The sequence below is a fragment of the Typopeltis vanoorti genome, chromosome 6 (assembly GCF_054136105.1).
Source record: "Typopeltis vanoorti isolate ZY-2024b chromosome 6, IOZ_Tvanoo_1.0, whole genome shotgun sequence".
NCBI classification, from domain to species: Eukaryota; Metazoa; Arthropoda; class Arachnida; order Uropygi; family Thelyphonidae; genus Typopeltis; species Typopeltis vanoorti.
Genome location: NC_143554.1, coordinates 127407495 through 127430875, shown reverse-complemented (window position 1 = coordinate 127430875; position 23381 = coordinate 127407495). Strand labels below are relative to the sequence as shown.

General features: G+C 37.5%; 1 protein-coding gene across 1 annotated transcript in view; it reads left to right on the top strand.

The window, feature by feature from the left end:
- Positions 1–23381, top strand: part of LOC150105925 (glycogen [starch] synthase-like) — a 193408-nt gene that overhangs the window by 8331 nt on the left and 161696 nt on the right. Inside the window, exon 2 of the mRNA XM_090394592.1 lies at positions 20713–20891. Within this exon, the coding sequence (XP_090250718.1) occupies positions 20713–20891 (179 nt within the window). The remainder of the gene's footprint in view (positions 1–20712; positions 20892–23381) is intronic.

The window sequence follows — 23381 nt, the reverse complement described above, 5'->3', positions numbered from 1 at the left end:
TTTCTATCTGAGCGCCCCTGTAACGATCCGTGCATGTGTGGTTCTTTTACGACAATAAAAATTTAAATTATTTGCAATTTCTTAAATAAATTTTGACAGAACAGCCACACGTTGGTTCGCTAAATGTAACGAACCAGGGGGTGTTGACTAGGCAGGATAATCGTTAAAAACCCGAATATTCAAAAAATTCTCAAAAGTTAAAACAAATTTTGATAAAATCACTTCACTTTAATCGTTGAATATAATGATACAGGGATTATAGCCTTCTCACCGATTCGAATCACTAACAAAATTCAAATGAATTTTAATTCAAGTTAAAATTTATTTGAACTAAAGTTTAAAAAATTCTTAGTAACTTGTAAAAAATAGATGAGAAAATAAGAAAAGAATTCGGAAATAATAAGAACATTTAATATAAGTATTCAAAAAATACAATCTTTACAGAATAACAGAAAATAAATTAAATTACATAAATATACTTGAAATTTTTTAAATTAAAATTTTAGGGTTTTTGATTTCATATTCACAGAATTAGAAATAACGGTCTTAACGTCTAATTCTGCACATATATCATTTTCAATAGCTATTAATGGCAAACTAACAAGCTTTTTTGTGACATACTTGTTCTTAAGTAGGTTTAATCAATTTCAACTAGGAAAAGAAAGGTTCACCGCTCGCTACAGTAACAGGTAAGATTAATAGTATTCTTAAAGCAATTGAAAAGTTAGGGAAAGATAAATTATTGGACACAATAAAATTAAGAATATCGAAAGGGTTTTGAATATTTAAATTATCCTTCCGAAAAATATCCCAGAAAGCACATAACTCGTCATATAGTTCTATTGCATTTACGTCTTTACTGTCGCCATCCTTCAAGAGAATCTCTAAATCATCACAATTTTTTCGTAAATGTTCATTATTAATTTGTAGTAATCTATACAAGAATTCGAAATTATCATAATACGTTTTTAGTTGTTCAAAATTCTATTAACGCACACATTGCAACGTCTAGAAGTGTATAAAACACATTAACTCTAAATTTATCTTCTGGCGATTGTGGCATTTCATCATAATGCTCGTAGTCAAATTGTCGCCGAACTTCTGTACCAGTTTAAAATTCTTGTTCTCCATCTTCACTCAGTTCTTTTGCGTTTTTAGAACTTCTTTAAAATTTTTATTTGATCGATTCTCTTGTAAGAATATTTTTAAGTTTTCAATAGAGTCTAAAGCAAGTCTAATGTATATATTTTTGTCTCGAAGCATTTTAATCACAGGGTTTATTCTGTTAAATCATGCCAAGTTATAAGAGAGCAAATAAATTTGTAGTCCTTTATTTTAGCACATAATGTTTGTACTTCATGCAGTTTGTTTATTAAAATTTTCATTACTAAAAATTTCAAAAGCTCTTGTTTTAGCAATATGCTAGCCTTTTATAATAAAGTTACAAGAACATTAGATGAGGGAAAGGCATATACTGCAATTTTCTTAGACTTGGCGAAGGCATTTGACAGGGTGCCACATGATAAGCTGATATTTAAGTTGCAGCACATGGGTCTGGATGTCAGATTGGTCAACTGGATTAAGGATTGGCTGTCTGATAGGTATCAGAGAGTTGTGTATGGTGGAGCAGTTTCCAGGAGGCAGAGAGTTACAAGTGGGGTCCCACAGGGCTCGGTACTAGGACCTATATTGTTTAACCTTTATATCAATGACATAGCCAGTGGATTGCACGGGGATATTTAGTTGTTTGCGGATGATGCGAAGCTGGGAAGGATTATTAGTAATAGTGCAGATGTGGTAGCCCTGCAAGAGGATTTAAATAAGCTAGATAGATGGGCAAATGAATGGGGGTGTCAGTTTAATGCAGCAAAATGTAAGGTCTTGAGGTTTGGGAAACATCGATGGGATGCTGCATACTCTATGGGAGGAGTTATACTGGAGGAAGTAGGGGAGACAAGAGATCTGGGGTTGATGATTGATAGAAACCTGAAGTTTAGGGGACATATTGCAAAGGTGGTGAAGGTAACACAGAGGATTGCTGCTATTATGAGAAGGACACTGACCTGCAGAGATAAGAGGGTTATCATTCCGTTGTATAAGTCTCTGATCAGACCACACTTGGACTATTGTTCTCAGATTTGGTCCCCAGGATTTGAAGGGGATAAATTAACTGTGGAAAGGATACAAAGACGGATGACAAAGATGGTTTCAGGACTGTACAAGGATAGTTATGAGGATCGGCTGAGAGAATGTGGACTGCAGAGTTTGGTGGATAGAAGAAGGAGAGGTGATATGATTGAGACTTTTAAACTGTTGAGAGGTGGTTACAGGGTTGACACTGGGGAGTTCTTTTGCTTGGTTGAACATCGGGAAGGAGTGATGACAAGAGGCCATCCCTGGAAGTTACGAAAGGAAACTGTGAGCAAGAGGGTAAGGAGTGGTTTCTTTGTGTGGAGGGTGGTTGAGCCGTGGAATGCATTGCCTGATGGAGTGGTGGGAGCGAGAACGTTTAGTGAGTTTAAAGAGTGGTATGATAGACTTTGTGTTTCTCAGGGGGGGGGGACCTCCCCTCCATGAGTCTTGACAGACTTTATGTCTTAGGAAGGACCTCCCTCGATGAGTCTTTTGACTCCTTGGAGGCCTGAATAATAATAATAATAATAATAATAATAATAATAATAATAATAAAAAGTGCATCGTAAATTTCTCTTAACTGATATCGTAGAGGGTAGATTCATGAATTTTACTTTCCCATCGCGTTTCTGATGGCTGTTTCAATGTTAAATTTTTTACGAACTTTAAAAGAATTCCCCAACGTTTGTAAGTGAATGAAAAGAAATTGTATATTTCTTGAATAATTGCAAAGAAACTAATTGTATTTGCATTCACTTTCGCTGCATTGTTAATGATTAAATTTAGAGTATGAGCAGCACATGGCACGTAAAATGCTTGATTTTTGTTTAAAAGCAAATTTTGGAGCCCACATTTTTTCCCTTTCATTGCTCCATTGTCATTCCCTTGAACTCGCATGTCTTCAATGGGGACATTCCATTTTTCCAGTTGTTCCATTATTGTTGCACGTAAACCACATCCTGTGGAATCTGATATATCTGCAAAACCTAAAAGGTTTTCCATGATCTTGACAATTCCATTGTCACAGGAAACAAAGTGAATAATAATGGTCATTTGTTCTGTTTTACTTGCATCAGGTGTGCAGTCTAAAATTATGGAATAATATTTAGATTTTGAATTGATAATAAAATTGTATTCCTGATTGCATTATTTAAAGTTTTCAATATTTCCTTTTGACTGTCTTTACTCAAATAGTGTACACTATTGTTTCATTGTAGGGCCCTTTTGACATGATTTTATATAACGGGATCAAACTTCTCAAACAGTTCGACTAATTTTAAAAAATTGCTTTTTCCTTTAATATAATTTATCAGATGATCTTCGAAAAGCTAAATTTTGGCTATCAAGGAATTTTATAATTTCAATCAAGCATTTCTAAAACACTCGTCCAATGTTCCTTTTCCATTTCATACATGCTTTGAGTCTGGAAATCAATAGTAGTTTTGATTATTAAATTTTTATCAAGTTCCTTCCATTTTAAGAAATTTTTCATGTGAGTTAAACTAGTCTCATGTCTATGCAAAGTTGTATTTGCATTTCTCCAAACGTTGTAACCTTCTACAAGACTACTTGATTCAGTAGGTGTGAAAAGTTTGCAACAAAACCAAAAAACAGAATTTAAAGTTCCGGAATAGATGAGCCATGTTCTTGGCGCGAGCTCCCTGTTTTCCATTTTTCTATTATAATACATGTCGCCAAATTTACGACTATATGTATCTCTGGGATATATTATTTTTTTCTTTTGAAGAGGCCCCATTTCAATTAAAACAACTTGTAATTTTTCATCAATATTTCCCCATTCACGTGGGTCTTCTAAATTTACAGAGACTAACAATGTGTTAGTGTGATCAACTACAACTAAATCTTCTCCTGTTTATCACTTAAATCATGCAACTTGTTGTCTTGTTCAAAAGTACTTTCATGCAAACTGGATGATGCGCACGCTTCATCAACTCTGATTTCTGATGTATCGAGTTGGTTACAATCTGCATCAGAATATTTTAATATTTTAACGAATTTATTGAGCCCCAGTTTGTTTCTTAATATCTGCTTCTTTCGCAGCATGACGCTTACGATTTCGTGCACCGGATAATTTTTTTAATTTTTGATTCCATTTCGATTTTATACCCACAAGAAATTATTACACAACATGACACAGAGATGAAATAGTAGTCAGTAGGCTCTTGTTGCTAGGTAACCAGTCATATCATATGACTGGTTACCTAGCAAGAAATGTTTTGTACGAAAATTCCTTTCTGCGCATAAAAACTGTTCACCGTTTCACTTTAGATAGACTGCAGTAGACACAACAACTGCAGGCAAGCATTTAGCCTGCTCTTGCTGTAAAATTGTAAACATACAATTTATATACAATTATTTAAAATTTTTATTCAGTGTATCCGGCCTTATTTATTTTAATATTGATCATTCTAAGAATTTTTTTTTTTATGATAAAAATTTTGTTTCTTAAAAATGAACTTATGAACCATACCCTAGCAGCGGCGTCCCCTTCGTAGCGGCATCTGCATGCACTGCATGCTCTGAATGCTCGCTTCCACTGGCCCTGCTCATCACCATGAAAACCTGGCTACCAAATCTGAGCACAATAATCCATATGAAGCCTGATCAAGGCCTTATACAATGGAATCATAACCTCTCCATTTCTGCATATCAAGGTCCTTGTCATCGTTGCCATTATCCGATGTAATGTTTTCACAACTTGTTCAATGTGGCCCCTGAATTTCAGATCCTTGTTTACCATCACTCCTAGACCTCTCATCTCCTCTACTTTAAAGTTTCCCCACCAAGTGTATACTTTGCATCCCATCTCAAAACCTTAAACTTTGCAACATTGAACTGATAGTTCCACTTACTTGCCCAATCATGCAATCTATTCAAGCCCTCTTGTAAGGCAATAACATCCGCTTGACTCTGCATTGCTCTCCCAGTTTCGCATCATCTGCAAACAGCTGGATATCACTAGTTAAACCCAACCCAATATCATTAACATACAAATTGAACAACAATGGCCCCCAAAACTGATCCCTATGATCTCATACTGCACCTCCATATACAACTTTCTGATACCTATCTGACAGCCAATCACTGATCCAATTCAGAAGTCTCTTATCCAGTCCCATCTGTTTGAATTTATTTAAGAGCTTATCGTGTGGCAGTTGATATATCAAAAGCCTTTGCAAAATCTAAGTACACCACTGTATATGCATCTACCCTGTCCAAGGTATTTGTCACCCTGTTATAGTACCTAAGTAAGTCAGTTAAACATGACCTCCCCTTAACGAACCCATGCTGATAATCACAGAGAATACTGCTGTTGGAAGTTTATTTTCCACTTGGTTAGACTATAATAAATTTAGTTTAATCCTTTATCCAAGTGTAAGTAAACAAAGTTTGCACCTGAAGTATCTTCAGGACTGAGGCAACTCGTGGTAAAGATGGACCAAGCTCTCATCACTCCTTGTCTCAGTATCTCTCATAATGCAAAGCACATTTCCTTGCAGACATGTATAATGCTGTGCATTAAGGGAAGAACCACTACCCAGACTGGTTTCGACCTTTATTGAGGTCTCGTCAGTGGGAGCCAGACCCAGAAGTGGCGACACTAAGGCAGAAGCAATGAAGACGTCATCTTTACCTATACGAGTTGCAAAAGGTGTACCACCTTATAATTAAATTACTCTGGATTTAGAGAAAGATGTTGGAAGTTTATTTTCCACTTGGTTAGACTACAATAAATTTAGTTTAATCCTTTATCCAAGTGTAAGCACACAAAGGTCCACCTTTACCACGAGTTGCCCCAGTCCTGAAGATACTTCAGGCGCAAAGTTTGTTTGCTTACACTTAGATAAAGGATTAAACTAAATTTATTATAGAATACTGCTGTTAGCATTGCCTGATGGAGTGGTGGGAGCGAGAACGGTCAGTGAGTTTAAAGAGTGGTATGATAGACTTTGTGTTTCTCAGGGGGGGGGACCTCCCCTCGATGAGTCTTGACAGACTTTATGTCTTAGGAAGGACCTTCCTCGATGAGTCTTTTGACTCCTTGGAGGCCTGAATAATAATAATAATAATAATTTCTGTATCCTACGTCTTACCAATCTCTCCAGGACATTCACCACAACTCCAGATATACAGACCGGCCTATAATTTGAAGCTACAGCCTTATTACCACCTTCATGCGATGAAACAATTAATCTCAATATATATATATTTATATATATATATATTGAGAAAGCAGGTACTAATTATGTCTTAAGATGACTGTCTCCCAAATCCTAGGCAAATTTATACAGCCATATTTGTTAAGATTCAGGGTATGTTTCATGGCTTCTGTTGCTTCTAAGAATAGAAGCAATCTCTCTGACTTGTAAAAGCTTCTGTGCAGTACTTTTGTTCTCTTCCAGTTGATCCTGTGTGCAAGGGTATCCAAAGCATGGTCTGCTAGGCCTGACTAGCCATAGTGATAGCGCCGGATGCATCTTTATTATTATTATTATTATTATTATTACGGGTATCTCCATAGAGTCAGTAGACTCATCGCGGGGAGACCCAAACTATTAAATCAGTATCTATCATATCTCTTCTTGAATTCATTTACAGATGAAGAACTCACAACTGAGTCAGGCAATGCATGTGCGGACAATTCATCGCGGGACAATTCATTGCGAGGACAATTCGTCGGCGAGACAATTCATCGCAGGGACAAATCATTGCAGGGAAAATTCATCTGTGAACTATTGATCGCTGAAAAAATTTGCTAGAAAATTGAATGATATTGCATTGATACCAACATATGAAAAGTAAAAGCATGCAAGATAAATTTAACAAAATATAATTTTATTATGTATCTATGTATTAGTCCATGCAGTTAGCTGAGTGGCTGGTTGCTTCACAACCATATACCTGGGAAAGGAGTGTCCTGGGTTTGATTTTCGTCGCTGACATGAGGAGATTAGGATCTTTCTCAGACATAGCCAAGTTAGCCAGTCTTGGGCAAGGAGTGCAGGATTTATCTCCCCAGTTTATATATGATTTTTCTTCCTGCAAACAGGCAAACCGGCCTTGAGAATGTAACGCTTCTACAGACATAGGATACACTGGGAGGCATAGGCCAACCACCTTATCCTCGTATAATGGTTGGTTATAAGGAATGGAAACCCCTCAACACCATAAAGGTAAAGAAGGAAAGAACTATGTATTATTTATTTAGATTTTCATAATATTTTTTATTCTTATACAGTGAAAGTAATATTTTATTGATTGGTGAGTTTCCTAATTTCTCTTTCATCTTAAAATGGTATAAATATTCTTTCTTACTTTGTTACTTTGTTACTGAGAGCCTGTGTAGCTCAGTGGATGTGGCATTTGCACACCACAGTGCTTGGCTGCACGAAGGAAGACTTGATTTTGAGTCTAGTCAGTGACTAGAGGAAATTTTTCTAAACCGTTTTTCGACCGGTTCCTGAGTTAGTCGATCTCTGGCATGGCCAAGCAGGTGTTTTCTCCCGGAAACTCGGGTTTTTTCATCCCGTAAACTCAAGAAAATCGACCGTAGAACCCACATTATCTCAGACATTAAACACGAGAGTTAGGGTTAGGGACCACGAGATGGCAGCAGTGAAGAGTGATGGCTTGTTCAGCCGTCATTCTTCAGTGCGTGCCGCTTAATTAGTGATAACCTTGGGCCAGCTATCTCTGATTGGGTACCAGTGGAGATTGAATTTCCTACTCAGTCTCCAAAAGTTAGATAGGGCTAAAAAAAAAAAAAATGGCCTTGCCTACTCTCTCTCTCTATATATATATATACAGGAATAAAAAGGCATTAGCTGATTTTTTTTTTTTTTTTACTTTGTTACTACAGATTCTGTTGATGGCATATTAATATTTAACAAATTATAACCGCAACAGTTATACAAGGATAAGGTGGTTGACCCTATTCCTCCCAGTGTAACCTATGTCTAGAAGCGATATCTTCTCAGAGCCAGTTTGGTGTTTGCTAGCTTGCTTGCAGGAGGAAAAACTCCATGTAAACTGGGGAGAAAAACCCTGCAATCCTTGCCCAAGACCGGCTAACTTGGCTTTGTCTGAGAAAGATCCTACACTCCTCACGTCAGTGATGGGAATCGAACCCAGGACACTCCTTTCCCAGGGATATGGTTGTGAAGCAATCAGCCACTCAGCTAACCGCATGGACTAATACATAGATACATAATAAAATTATACTTTGTGAAATTTATCTTCCACTGCATTTACATTTCATGTATCGGTATCAATGCGATACGTTTCAGTTTTCTAGCGAATAACATTTTCAACGAGCAATAGTTTGCATGATGAATTTTTCTGTGATGAATTTTACTTGCAATGAATTTTCCTTGTGATGAATTGTCCCTGTGATAAATTGTCTCCGCGATGAATTGTCCCTGCGATTCATTGTCCCCCCGATGAATTGTTCGTGACTCAGGCAATGCATTCCATTCATTCACCATCCTCCAGGCATAAAACTTATTCTCACACCCTTGTTAACCACACTTTTCCTTAATTTCCAGGGTTGCCCTCTTGTTCTTCCATCACTATCACACAGCTGAAATATTTCTCCTATCAACCAACCTCTGTAATCCACAAGCTCTCAATCTATCAATGTTAGGAGCATTTTTTTACATTACTCACCAACTTAGGCATTCTCCTCTGAACCCTCTCCACAACCTCCTCATCTCCAAGGAATCCAGGTGACCAGACTTGAGCACAGTAATCCAGATGTGGAAGTATCAATTCCTTATAAAGGGAATAATAACCTCTTTATCTCTGGATATTAGTGTGTTCTTCAATAACCAAGTAATCCTATGTGCAATCTTAGATGCCTTACCAATGTGTCCTCTGAACTTCATTTCCCTATCCACAACACCCCCCCCCCCCAAGTCCCTAGCCTCATCAATCTCTTGGTGTACCATTCCATCAATGTAGTACACAGCTGGTAATCTTTTAATCCCAAAATGCATAACTTTACACTTTTCCACATTGAACTGACATCCATTACCTTTTGCCCATTTTGCCAGCTTATTTAGATCCTGCATACCCTCAACATCAGCTTGATTTTTTATTGTGATACCCAACTTTGCATCATCAGCAATGAACTGAATATCTGCCTTCAAGCCATTTCCCATTACAAATTAAATAACAACAGCCCAAGCACAGAGCACCTCTGTGCTTGGGCTGTTGGGCATATACCACTTTCTGGTATCTCTCCCTGAACCATTCTCTTATCTATATCACCAGTTTAGTATCCATCTACATCTTTTATATTCACTGATGCAGATGTCCACAGTTCTTCCTGTTTGACCGTAGTAGGCTTGATCACATGAGCTGGTACTTCGTTGACTCCTAGATGTGATAAAGGAGAGATGCTGTCCTTCGGAGAACTACAAAAAATGTTTTTTTGTAGTTCTCCATGGTGGATAGTGGGAGGGTTTTTTTTGGGAGCATTTAGTATTTTGTCTATCTTGTGGGGATTATAGCCATTGACTAAGAAGGTGTGGCATAAGTGAGCCAGTTCAACAGCAGGAGGTTTGTCATTGGAACAGATTGCTCTCACTCTGTGGGATAGCGTTTTTAAGATATCATACTGTTGAGATGGGTGATGGTGCGATTGTTTGTGTAAATATTTCTCTGTGTGTGCAGATTTTCTAAAAACTGAGAATGATAAGGAACCATCTGGAAGGCGTGTGATTAGTGTATCTAGGAAGGGCAGACAGTTATTAGCTTCCACTTCCATTGTAAAGTGGATTTTTGGGTGTTGGCTATTTAAATGCGCTAAGAATGTATCCAGTGTGCTTGGGCCATGTAGCCAAATAGCAAGCACATTGTCAACATAGCATAGCCAAAATGTTGGTTTGGCTATGCTATGCTGAGAGTGGCTGTATCGACAGCTAGTTTTTACAGGTGTTCTATGTAGAACTTGGCTAGGGGGGGGCATAGCTGTCCCATCTAATTGTTTGTATATTTTCCCTTTCCATGTGAAATATGCTGCATGTATTGTGAATTTAAATAGTTCAAATATATCTGGGGGAAAGTGTGACTTTAGCAGATCAAGGGTTTCAATTAGTGGTACATTTGTGAATAGTGAGGTGATATCAAAACTCTTCATTATGTCTGAAACTCCACCACAAGATAGACAAAATACTAAATGCTTCCAAGAAACCTCTCCCACTCTCCACCACGGAGAACTACAACAAAACAGTCACGATCCCATACATTAAAGGCACATCGGAAAAGATATCTAGAGTTCTCAGTAAACAACAATTACACACTGTATTCAGACTGTGTCAAACTAGCAATTCTCATCCGTTCACCCAAGGACAGCATTTCTCCTTTATCACATCCAGGAGTCTACGAAGTACCCTGCTCATGTGATCAAGTTTATTATGGTCATACAGGAAGAACTGTGGACATCCGCATCAATGAACATAAAAGATGCATCCAGCACTATCTCTATGGCAAGTCGGACCTAGCAGACCATGCTTTAGATACCCCTGCACACAGGATCAACTGGAAGAAAACAAAAGTACTGCACAGAAGCTTTTACAAGTCAGATTATTCTTAGAATTATAAATTTGCCTAGGATTTGGGAGGCAGTTATCTTAAAACATAACTAGTACCTGCTTTCTCTCTGTTTTTTTTTTTTTTAAACATAGAGGGCACCTAATTAAGACTTTAGTCTTTGTGTTGTTGCTACAATTTTTCAAACTAGTCCCATTATTACATCATGTTGTTGTAGTCTTGTATACTGTGACAAACTTTGTTTTGTGCTCTGAAGATGCTGGTTATAACACCAGCGAAATATCAGCAATAAGTCAAGTAATAATTATTTACTTATCTTTCTGTGTTCTGATATATTACCATCAAAATTCGTCAACATGTGCGACAAACACATACGTTTTACTACACGTCTGTGTGTGTGAGTTGGTTTTCTGCATTCTGTGAAAGAAAGTCACATCAGGAAGAATCTATAAAGGCTAGGCTGTTATTATTTTTTAATTCTTCTTCTTCCATAGTAAATTGAATTTTGGAATGTGTGGACTGTTAAGGTAGTGAAGAAATGTATCTAGTATGTTTGACCAGGTGACTAAATAGAGAACACAAAATCTATATTATTATTAATATTATTCAAAATATCCACAGAGTAACAAGTCTTATCATGGGTGATTCATTTTAGACAACACAAAGTCTATCATATCATTTTTAAACTCATCTACTGTTTGCACTCTCACAACCCTATCAGGTAATGCATTCCACCCTCCATGCAAAACAGCATCTTTTCACTCTCATTTCCTTGCTTCTTCCCCTTGTGCTATCATATAGAAGATCTTGCCAGTATCAGTCGTATAAAACTATCTCTCAACAGTTTAAATGTCAGAATCATATCACCACCTTTTCTTCTTCTATCCACCAAATTTTGCAGTCTGTATGCCCTCAGTTTCTCTTATTACTAACATTGTATAATCCTGATATCGTTTTTGTTATTCGGCCTCTGCACCTCTCCGAGGTTAATTTATCCCCTTCAAATCTGAGTGCAGTAATCCAGAGGCAGTCCAATCTGTGCTGGAATCACCACTCTTTTATCTCTGCTAGTCATTGTTCTTCTCAGCAGTCCTCTGAATTACCTTCAACAACTTTGTGATACTAATGAAATGTGATAATGAAAAAAAAACACCTATGCTTCCTTCACTTTTTTGTGCACCATAGTACCCTATTAGTGGAAATATGCTCTAGTATAGAGTAGTTCTACCAATGTAATATAGAATATAGTAGAGATAATTGGTCACTTGATCCCCATTTTCTTCTGATAATGTCATTCCTCCACAATCATTTCTCTTCCTATTGGCCACATAACAAAAGAAATAATTAGGATTTTTCTTGAGATGCAGGGCTAACCTCTTCTTGTATTCCATTTTTGTTACTATACTATTCAATTCACTTTCTATTCTCCTTCTTGTTCTTATACGAATCACTTTCCTAGTCCGAGTCTTATATTCCTATATTCCTGTTTGATTTCATTAGTCATTCACTTTACAACAAAATATATTCTCTTTTTCACTTGAGGTATGCAACTTGCCATTGCTACTAATAAATATTTCTTCACTAATGCTAGTGATATCTCTCCCTCCAAATTCTTCCATGCATGGAACTGTCTCAAGTTGATTTCTAAGATTATTGTAATTACCTACTTTATAATTTCACATAAATTCTTTTTTCCTTGATACTCCAAATCAAGACTGCATGGCGACTTTCATCAATTAGGTGAAAGGATGACATTTCAGTTATGATTAGGTCCTCCAATGTTAGGACTAAATCCAAATCTCTTAAACAACATCTATAATTAACCTCAGATTTCTTGCAACCTGATTAGTTCTACTTCTCATGTCATTCATATCATCATCATCATCATCAACCTCTCTATTACATGTTGCATAAGACATTTGTCCCTCACAAATTCCATTCTGTTCATGCTGTTTCTGAATTATTATTATTATTATTTATTTCTATTGTGTGACACCTTCAGGGAGTCCAAAGACTCACGAGGGAGGGCACCTACTCTACAACTCTCTGTCGCTACCACTCAATCCACCAATCACAACAAACCGCAACTACACAAATGGGATCTACTGCCGCCAGCACCACTAGTATAGTACACCCGAGATTCGAGACCCTTTGACACTTCTGTGCATTTCAACAGGAGGAGAATCCATTGCGATAATAGGGTAATCAGTCCGTATTGTGGGATGAGTTCTTTATTATTACACGTCGTAAAATTAACTTCTCTTTTATGATCATTGTAGTTAACTATGTTGCTTGTATAACAGTTGGAAAATTTTACCTATAAAGCACGTGATTTCGCGTGTTGGTGACCAATTCGTACGTCCCTTATTTCTTTCTTCCCTTCAGCATGAATCGACTATTCTTGGCAAGATGCCAAGCAGAGATCTACAAACTGTTGGCAAACTATATTTTCACAGACAATCACAAACATCCATGCCCACGGCGAGATTCAAACCCGCAGCCTTTTGGCTGGAGAGTGGATATGCTAACCACTCAGCCAACTAGGCTGGCAATTTAATGCTGTAGTTAAAATCTCCCACAATGATTACTCATTTTGCAATCACCAAAGTAAACTAACCAAACAGGTCCTGTGTTCCTTGGTCTGTAGAAACATCTCACTAAATATTCTGTCTCCTACATCCACCTCTCACCATACATTCTCAATTCATTAGTACCACTTCTCTTTAAATTCTCCACTCTAGGATGACACAAATTGTCTCTTATATAAGTAGCACCCCCATTACCCCATTTATTGTAATTATTATTATTATTATTACTCAGGACTCCATGGAGTCAAAAGACTCATCACGGGAGGTCCCTCTTAGGAAACACAGTCTATCATACCACTCCTTAAAATCATTGACCGTTCTTGGTCTTACCACTTTATCAGGCAATGCATTCCATCGTTCGACCATCCTCCATGCAAAGAAAACCACTCCTCACCCTCTTGCTTACAATTTCCTTTCGTAACTTCCAGGGATGGCCCCCTTGTCATCACTCCTTCCCGCTGTTCAACCAAGCAAAAGGACTCCCTAGTGTCATCGCTGTAACCACCTCTCAACAGTTCAAAAGTCTCAATCATATTAGCTCTCCTTCTTCTATCCACCAAACTCTGCAGTACACATTCCCTCAGCCAATCCTCATAACTGACATTGTACAATCCTGAAACCATCTTTGTTATCTGCCTTTGTACCCTTTACACAGTTAATTTATTCCCTTCAAATCCTAGGGACCAAATCTGAGAAAAATAGTCTAAGTGTGGTCTGATCAGAGTCTTATACAACTGAATGATAACTCTTTTATCTCTGCAGGTCACTGTCCTTCTCGTTATTGCAGCAATTCTCTGTGTTACCTTCACCACCTTTGCAATATGTCCCTTAAATTTCAAGTTTCTATCAATCATCAACCCGAAATCTCTTGTCTCCCCCCTACTTCCTCCAGTATAACTCCTCCCATAGAGTATGCAGCATCCCATCGATGTTTCCCAAACCTCAAGATCTTACATTTTGCTGCATTAAACCGAAACCCCCATTCATTTGCCCATCTATCTAGCTTATTCAAATCCTCCTAGGGCTACCACATCTTCACAATTACTAATAACCCTTCCCAGCTTCACATCATCCACAAACAACTGAATATCCCCCTGCAATCTGACAATGTCATTGATATAAAGGTTAAACAATATAGGCCCAGTACTGAGCCCTGTGGGACCCCACTTGTAGCCCTCTACCTCCTTGAAACTGCCCCACCATACACAACTCTCTGATACCTATCGGACAGCCAATCCTGAATCCAGTTGACCAACCTGACATCCAAACCCATGTGCCGCAACTTAAATATCAGCTTATCATGTGGCACCCTGTCAAATGCCTTCACTAAATCCAAGAAAATGGCAGTATATGCCTTTCCTTCATCTACTGCTGTTGTAACTTTATTATAAAAGGCTAGCATATTACTAAAACAAGAGCACCCCTTCACAAATCCATTTTGACTCTTACAGATAACATTATCCTCATCTGCCCACTGCTGTGTATGGTCCCTAAATAATTTCTCCAAGGCCTTAACAACTACTGATGACACACAAACTGGCCTATAATTAGATACTTCCAATCTGCTACAGCCCTTATGCAATGGCACCATCTTACCTTTCTTCCATTCCCTAGGCACCTTTCCCGTAGCCAGACTTTCATTGAAAAGCTAGGTCAAAGGGGCTATTAGTTCCTTAGCATATTCTCTCAAAACTTCTGGTGAAATACCATCCAATCCCACAGCTTTATTGACATCCAGAGTACTCAGTATTTGGAACATGTTCTCCTCTTGCACCTCTAAACATCGAACCTGCCCTATCCCTCTAGCATTAAAACTGACTCCTCCAGGATGAAATACTCCAATAAGGTGTTCATTGAACAATTCCACTATGCTCTCTGCATCAGTCACTCTATTCCCATTTTTATCCCACAATGTCATTCTTCCACAATCATTTCTCCTCCTACTGGCCACATAGCTAAAAAATTCCTTAGGATTTTCTTTTGATCTTAGGGCCAATCTCTTCTCATATTCCAATTTCACCTTCCTTACCATACTAGTCACTCTCCTGGCCTGTGTCTTATATTATCCATGCATCTGCTCTTCACCTCTCTCCTTATATCTCTTCCATAGCCTCTTTTTCACATTCAGTTTCTATTTAATATTTGTCATCCACTTTACTCCAAATTGTGTCCTCTTCTTCACTTGTAGAATACAGCTTACTATTGCTGCTAACAAATATTCCTTCACAATTTCCCAAGCACTAATGATATTCTAGCCTTCCAATTCCTTCCTCCATGAAACTTTGCCAAGTTGATGTCTAAGACTATTATAATTACCTGCCTTATAATTCCAAATACATTCCCGTCTCTTTGATACTCCTGTATGTCTATTCATCTTCCAAATCAAAACCACATGGTCACTCTCTCTAACTGGTGGGAGAGATGTCATTTCAGTTATTATCAACTCTTCTGATGCTATGACCAAATCCGAAACTCTTGAACCTCTTGTTCCCTCTATTACATGTTGCCTAGAAAGAATTCTAGAAATTCCATTCCCTTATTGCTACATGCAGCTTCCTCTCCCCAATTTATACTGCTGTAGTTAAAATCTCCCATGACAATCATTCTTCTTGCACTTGCTAAGCTCAACTGTCTAAACATCTCCTGGTCCCCACCCTCTGTGCTCCTTGGTTTGTAGCAACACCCCACTAAATATCCCCTCTTGCCTATCTCTACTTCACACCATATGCTTTCAAAAGCATTAGTGTCACTTCCTTCCAAATTCTCCACTCTTAGAGGACATAAGTCATCACTTATCAAAAGCAGTACTCCACCACCGTGCTTTCCCTTCCTATCCTGCTGATAAATGCTGTACCCTGCTACTTCTATTCTTGTGATTATATCCTCTTCTGTCAACCACGTCTCAGTGATCCCAATAATCTTTGGTCAGGCTTACACTATCAGTGCCACCAATGGCTCTCCTTTATTCTGGATACTCCTGGCATTAGTATGAAGCATAAAAATGCCACTGTTTCTATACCCAGCATTATTCCCTCTATACTCCACTGGGCTCAGTGTTACCTAATGTCGTCCCCCTTCTACCAAGTACCCATTGCCACAAGAGGCCACCCCTGCTACCATCCAACCTGGGCATTCTAGTTTCCCTGCATTGACAGACTAACTCATTCAGAACAGCAATTTCTCCAGATGCCTATGTCTGTCCTTCCTCATTCAAATGCAACCAATGTCTCGCATACACTTCCTTTCTATCCTTAAACGCCTTCCATGCATCTACATATTCTAATCCTCTCTTTTCTGACACATTCTAGCTATTATGTTATTCATTATTGCTGTTCTTCTGCTCAGCTCGTCACCATCATAGGCAACATGCACAATATCTTTCCTCTCTCCGTCTTCTTTCGTACAACCTCAAGCAAGAATCTGATATCACTCGTTTCCCAATTTACATTACCTCTCAAGTCATTTGTTCCTACCATCACAATCATCTCATTCACCCTTTCACCCCTCTTAATTGCCATAGCCCCATAGCCATGATTTCTATTGTTCCTCCAGGCAAACATTCCTCATGCATCCTATCTTGAACACCACGGATCATTGAGTCCCCATACATTACACCACTTACCACCCTGTTCCTCTATTGTTGAAATGCATCCCTCACTCTCTCTCTCTCTCTCTCTCTCCTCTAACACTTTCTCTCTGTGGTCCCCTACTTACCTGCCTGACATCACTCTATCCCTGGTTCCAGTGCTCCCTCACATTCTTCTCATTCCCTCTCTCTCCTACTGTTTCCATTCTCTCCTCTTCTGTCATTTCCATATCTCTCTCTCTCTCTCATTCCCTCTCTTCCACATATCCTATTCTCTCTTCTTCTAACATTCACATAACTCTCTCTCATTCCCTCTTTTCTACTGTTCCTATTCTCTCCTCTTCTATCATTCCCATAACTCTCTTTCATTCCCTCTCTTCTACTGTTCCTATTCTCTTCTCCTCTATCATTCCCATAACTCTTTCTCACTCCTACTCTGATTCACCTTGCATTCGTATTTTCCATTCACCTAATCTCATCTTTCACACTTCTCATCTCATTCCCTAGACATTTCACCTGCTCTTTCAGCTCATCTATGAGTCAGCCACTTTCTCTGCAAGTTAGCCACTCTTATTTGCCATTCATCCTCCCAATTGAGACCATCTCCAAAAACTTCAAAATCCTTCAACCTTTCCATACTCCCCACTCCCATTATTTTATTCATATTTCTCTCACCATTCTTGTCCTCTATCATACCACTCTCTCTCTACGTGGAGAATCTCCCACCTCTGACTCAATGAGATCAGTTATAGTCCCAACGAGATCAGTTATAGTCATCTCTAACTCGGTGAGTTAGAGATGACTCCCATTGCCTGCATTTTGCACATATACATATTTCCCCTTCTCTCACCTGCCATATAAAGAATCGCTGGGATGCGTACATTCCACAAGTCCCGCATGCTACAAAATCCCATATGATATCACTCAAAATGGAGTCCTTAAATGGGGAGAACTTGGAGATACGCCATTTCCAATTTTAACTGCCGTTGCCGCCATTATTCAAAATAGTGTCGTTGAACTATTTCAACTAAACACTAAATAAGTATAAGGGAGTATAACTATATAAGTAAAAGTACAAACAAATATAAACAAATCATTTAAGTATACTAAATATAAATAAAATAAAACTAAATAATGAAAACTTATTTTATCTTTGTTTTCTCTTCCATGTTCATGCATCCGATTCCGACCCCATCTTCTCGGTAACCATAATACACAGTATAGCAGCAACACCACTGAAGGACATTCATATTCCAGAAAAACAACGTAGCACAAATCTCGACAGAAGTCAGACTATTCACCGATTAAAAAGCACTTTTTTCAGCACAGCTCAAATTTCCCACCACATTCTCCGGCTACTCTCAAATTTACCTCTTCATATCCTGATAAAATATGTTATTCCCTTTCATTCCAACAATCTTTTAATAGCCTGAGTCTATTAATGCAATACCAGTTCATTCCTTTTTTTCTTGATACTCCAGGCATTGGTAATAGAGAAGCATTAGTGCATTGTTGCTATTTCTATATCTACTAGTATTCCTCCTCTCCAATGCATATGCCCACTCTATTTGAGTCTGTGATATACCATTCATTCTCCCATCTTCCATGTGACTATCCTCACAAGAACTTGTCCCCCTCATTCCCTAGCACTCTAATTTCCTTATCCTAACACTCTCCCTTGCCTAGAGACTAACAAACTAACAAAAAAAACTAACAAACATGATAACTAATATTTAAGGAATTGACAGCTATACTAGAAATATAGATTAAATAAACTTTAATATATACTTTCTGATATTTCGAATATACAAACACATGAAGGATACTGCTGTGGGTACTAGCCTCACACCTCTTGTTGCCAATTTATGAAATATCTCTAGATGAGTCTGAATGTATTAATTTCTATGAACTAATCAAATACTCATATAACTGCTAATTGTTTGACTAATTCGAAAAAAAAAGGGGGGTGAATCAGTTGTATCTATCATTTTGAAGAAGGTTAAACTTTTTTAGTGAGGGATACAGGTGAGGAAGGAATGTTATTCCTTCCTCACCTGTTCCTCACCTGAAGGAATAACATTCCTTCCTCACATTCCTTCCTTCGTTTTCCTAGCTTCAGTCTCATTTGCTGTTATTAGTACCTGTATGCACGTGTCTTTGTAGTAAGTTCCCAAGAAGATGGCAACGTGATGTTCGCCGAAATATCGGAAAGTATATATTAAAGTTTAGTTAATCTATATTTCTAGTATACGCTGTCAATTCCTTAAATATTAGTTATCATGTTTAACCAGCGTATAAGCCTCTCAACAAGAATAAAACTAACAAACAAAAAAGAATTCTCCAATTACTTGCTTCCTTCCATGCTCAGATGCAGCCCATCTCTTATATATTGCTCTCTTTTATCATCAAATGCATTGCAAGCCTCTTTCAACACATTCTCACTATTATGTCATTCATTATTGCTGTTCTTCTCCTCAGCCCTGTATCATCATATCTAAGCAATATACTCTATCTTCCCGGTGCACACTTTTCTACTGCAACATCTATAATTAACCTCAGATTTCTTGCAACCTGATTAGTTCTACTTCTCAAGTCATTCATATCATCATCACTCTTATCTCATGCATATTTTCACCTTGTTTAATTGCCAGAGTCATGCTCCCTATCAGTCCTCCAGGCAGGCAAGCACTTCTCTAATATTTCATTTTGCACACCATGAATCATTGAATCTATATAGATCACACCTCTCACAAATCTTTTCATTCCTTCCTCACCTGTATCCCTCACTAAAAAAGTTTAACCTTCTTCAAAATGATAGATACAACTGATTCACCCCCCTTTTTTTTTTCGAATTAGTCAAACAATTAGCAGTTATATGAGTATTTGATTAGTTCATAGAAATTAATACATTCAGACTCATCTAGAGATATTTCATAAATTGGCAACAAGAGGTGTGAGGCTAGTACCCACAGCAGTATCCTTCATGTGTTTGTATATTTTGCTCTTCCAGACACACAACTAATCAGCATGGATGCCAAAATTGTACAGATCTATAATGCCAGGGGAAAATTTTTTTTTAGTGCTAAAGTTTGCCATTAAGGTGGGGGGGGAGGATGGTAGTGAAGAGAAAAGTGATATCTTATTTGATCATTATATTAGAATTGTTTAAAATTTATGAAATATCTCTAGAGTGGTCTGAATGTGTTAATTCCTATTCCTATGATATTAAATACTCATATGACTGTTAATTGTTTGTTGAATTTGAAAAAAGGGGGGAAAAGGAGTGAATTAGTTATCTCTAGAGGGGTCTAAATGTGTTAATTCCTATTCCTATGATATTAAATACTCATATGACTGTTAATTGTTTGTTGAATTTGAAAAAAGGGGGGAAAAGGAGTGAATTAGTTGTCTCTACCATTTTGAAGAAGGTTATTTGGTTTATGGATTTTTTGTACTCTGTATTATAGAAAAATGGAACTACAGGATTTAATTTGTTTTTAGCTAATTCTCACGAAGCTAGGAGGTTACAGTTTTGAGTAATTCTTTTAATGTTTCTTACTGTGAGCTGGTGTATAACATCTGAATAGACTTTTCTTTTGTATCTATACTTGATTCTTCTTTCTGCTTTCATTATACAGACCAACAGCATGATAAAAAGTAAAATAAAGCCAGTTCTTCTTTAAGTGTATAAAAATAATAATAAGTATACCTAAAACTAGTTCTTCTTTAAGTGTATAAAAATAAGCACTGCTTATTTATATACACCTCATTTTTTTAATATATGTTTTATGATAATATGCATATAATTTAGTATGTTTTTTTTTTTAGTAGGTGGCATACACACAGTTATGAGATCCAAAGCAGATATTTCTACAGCAGAACTCGGTGATCAATATTGTTTGATTGGGCCATATAAAGAGACTTCTGTCCTGAGTGAAATAGAAATTATAGATCCAATAAATAGTTATTTTGATCATGCCATAAAATCGATAACATCCCAAGGAATTAAGGTATTTAAAAAAAAAAAAAAAAAGAAACAGTCACACTTGTTTTATTAATATGCAGAATAAATATGAACATGAATACATCTGTTTCATTGTAATATATATATTAAGGCAGATTTATAACATCTAATATTATAAATTAATTCTTCCTTTTTTTTTTTTTTTTTTTTTTTTAATGGAGAACCTATTCACAAAAGGATGGTCAACCTACAGTACACTAGAACCATGGATGGACAATAAGGCACATTTAACTTGTAGAGCAGTGTGGATTGTATTTCTTGGGAAACAAAAGATGGAAGACTGTTCCAGCAGGCAACAGTGGACTGGATGAATGATGATGATGATGATGATGATTTATGGTTTTTAATGGCACAAGGACAGCAAAGGTCATATTCCACCATATCAAATCTTATAGTAGTACACAGGATAAGAACAATCATAAACATGCATACTCACAGTGAGATTTGAGCCCTCAATGTGTAGGTGGAAGAGCGGGTTTGCTAACCACTTAGCGAACCAGGCTGGCTGGATGAACAAAGAGGAGGAGAAATTTGTTTTCTGAATTTGAAGTAGAACTGTGAGAGGATGTTGATTGGCTGCTGCATGCATTTGGATGGATTTGACATAGAATAGGAGAATTATTGATGTCAATTCTGATGAACAGCACCATAGAAATATTTATAGAAGAGGCAGGCTGTGGAAACTGAATGCCTATGTGAAAGTGAGTGGATTATATTAGTGAGACTCATGTTAGAGGCTTAATGGAGTGAAACAGCACTGAGAAAGGATTTAAAATGTTATTTAATTCTTCCAATATTTCATCTCAGTCACTGAGACATCAGGGAGTACAATATGAAATTTGTAACACACACACACACACACGCACACGCACGCACACACACATGCACACACACACACGCACAAAAGCAATGCAAAACTAAGTGAAACACAAGGACGAAAGACTAGAGTCTAAGTAGGTGGAGGGCAGCCTCTAATTTGGACATCTTTGGTGGCCTAGGATGTAAACTGGGATCTCAAAGTAATAGTATTTCCCATATTTTAGAAAGTTTAATGCAACCATATTTATTTAAACTCATATCAGTGGGCCAAGCGCTGCGGACGCGATTTGAAGAGCTCCTGATTCAAATAAGTTTAATAGGAATAATTAAGTATATATGCATAATTGTTTAACTAAGAGCGGCTGTAAACGTTGTATGCTACCGATATTATTAGTGTGGGGGGTTTTTTCTTGCCTAAACTAAATTACGAAATCGTTATTATTAGACCTAGTAACCTGCAAAGAAAAAAAAAAAATGGCGGCGGCATTGTCATTCCATGATTTCAAGTTAGATTTCAATCGTTTCGTTAAGTGTGAGGTCTGTTATATGTATTCCTTCGATTACATAAATGATTTGTGGATGGAAGAAGGGTGCGTGCGAAGTGTGACCTGAACGAGGAACTGATGAATGCGAATATGAAATTGATGACAGAAAGTGCTAGTACCAATTGTGTCATGAGTGCAAGTTTGAAAGAGAAGGATGGTGGGAAAGAGAGGCGAAAAAATGTTAAAAAATAAGGAAAAAAGAAAATGAGCAATTTGACAACCATAACGGATGTTAAAAGGGACGAAAGTGAGGCGGAAAGAAACGAAATTGAGAGAACGAATGATAGTAGAAATGGCGTGATGCAGAAATCGCAAGTAAAAAAAATCGAAAGAATAAATGATAGCGAAAAAAGAATGAATGATGGCGAAAGTTGGACGCATGTTAGTCCGAAAGTACGGAAACAAAGAAAGATAAATGAGAGTGAAAGTGAGAAGAATGATAGTGAAAGTTGGACGTATGTTGGACCGAAAGTACAGAAACAAAGAAGGATGAATGAGAGGGAAAGTGAGAAGATGGGGTCGAGAGTTAGAAAGTTAGAAAGATTTAATGATAGAGAGAATGTGTTGTGAGGTTCGGAAGGTGAATTGAATTGGATGAAGCAAGAAATGAAATGGAGGCAGAATGAAATTAAGAGAATTCAGGTCAAAACTATTAAAATAAATCATGATGGCATGAAAGAGTTAATGAAAGATGAGCGAGTGGCATTGTATAGCGACCCCATTATTAAAGGTGTGCTAGAGGATAAAATGCACAAGGTATGTTTTCCAGGTGGTAAAATGAATAGAGTGATTGAGCCATTGAATATGAGGTGGGTGCGAGCAAAAGAGTTAATTGTATTAATTGGTACAAATGATTTGAGAGAGGAAGAACAAAGAGCATGTCAAAATGAATGTCAGGAGACTGCTTGGAAAGATAAAAGAGAATAGTGTGACAGGAAGGGTAGTCAGTGTGTTGCCTAGGTATGATTGTGGTGAAATGAGGCGGAGAGCAAGGATTATGAATGATATTCTGGCTGAAATGTGTGAGGAGATGGGAGTACAGTTTGTTAATGTGTGGAATGAGTTTGAGGGACGAAGTGAGCTGTATGGGAGCGATGGACTGCATTTGAGTG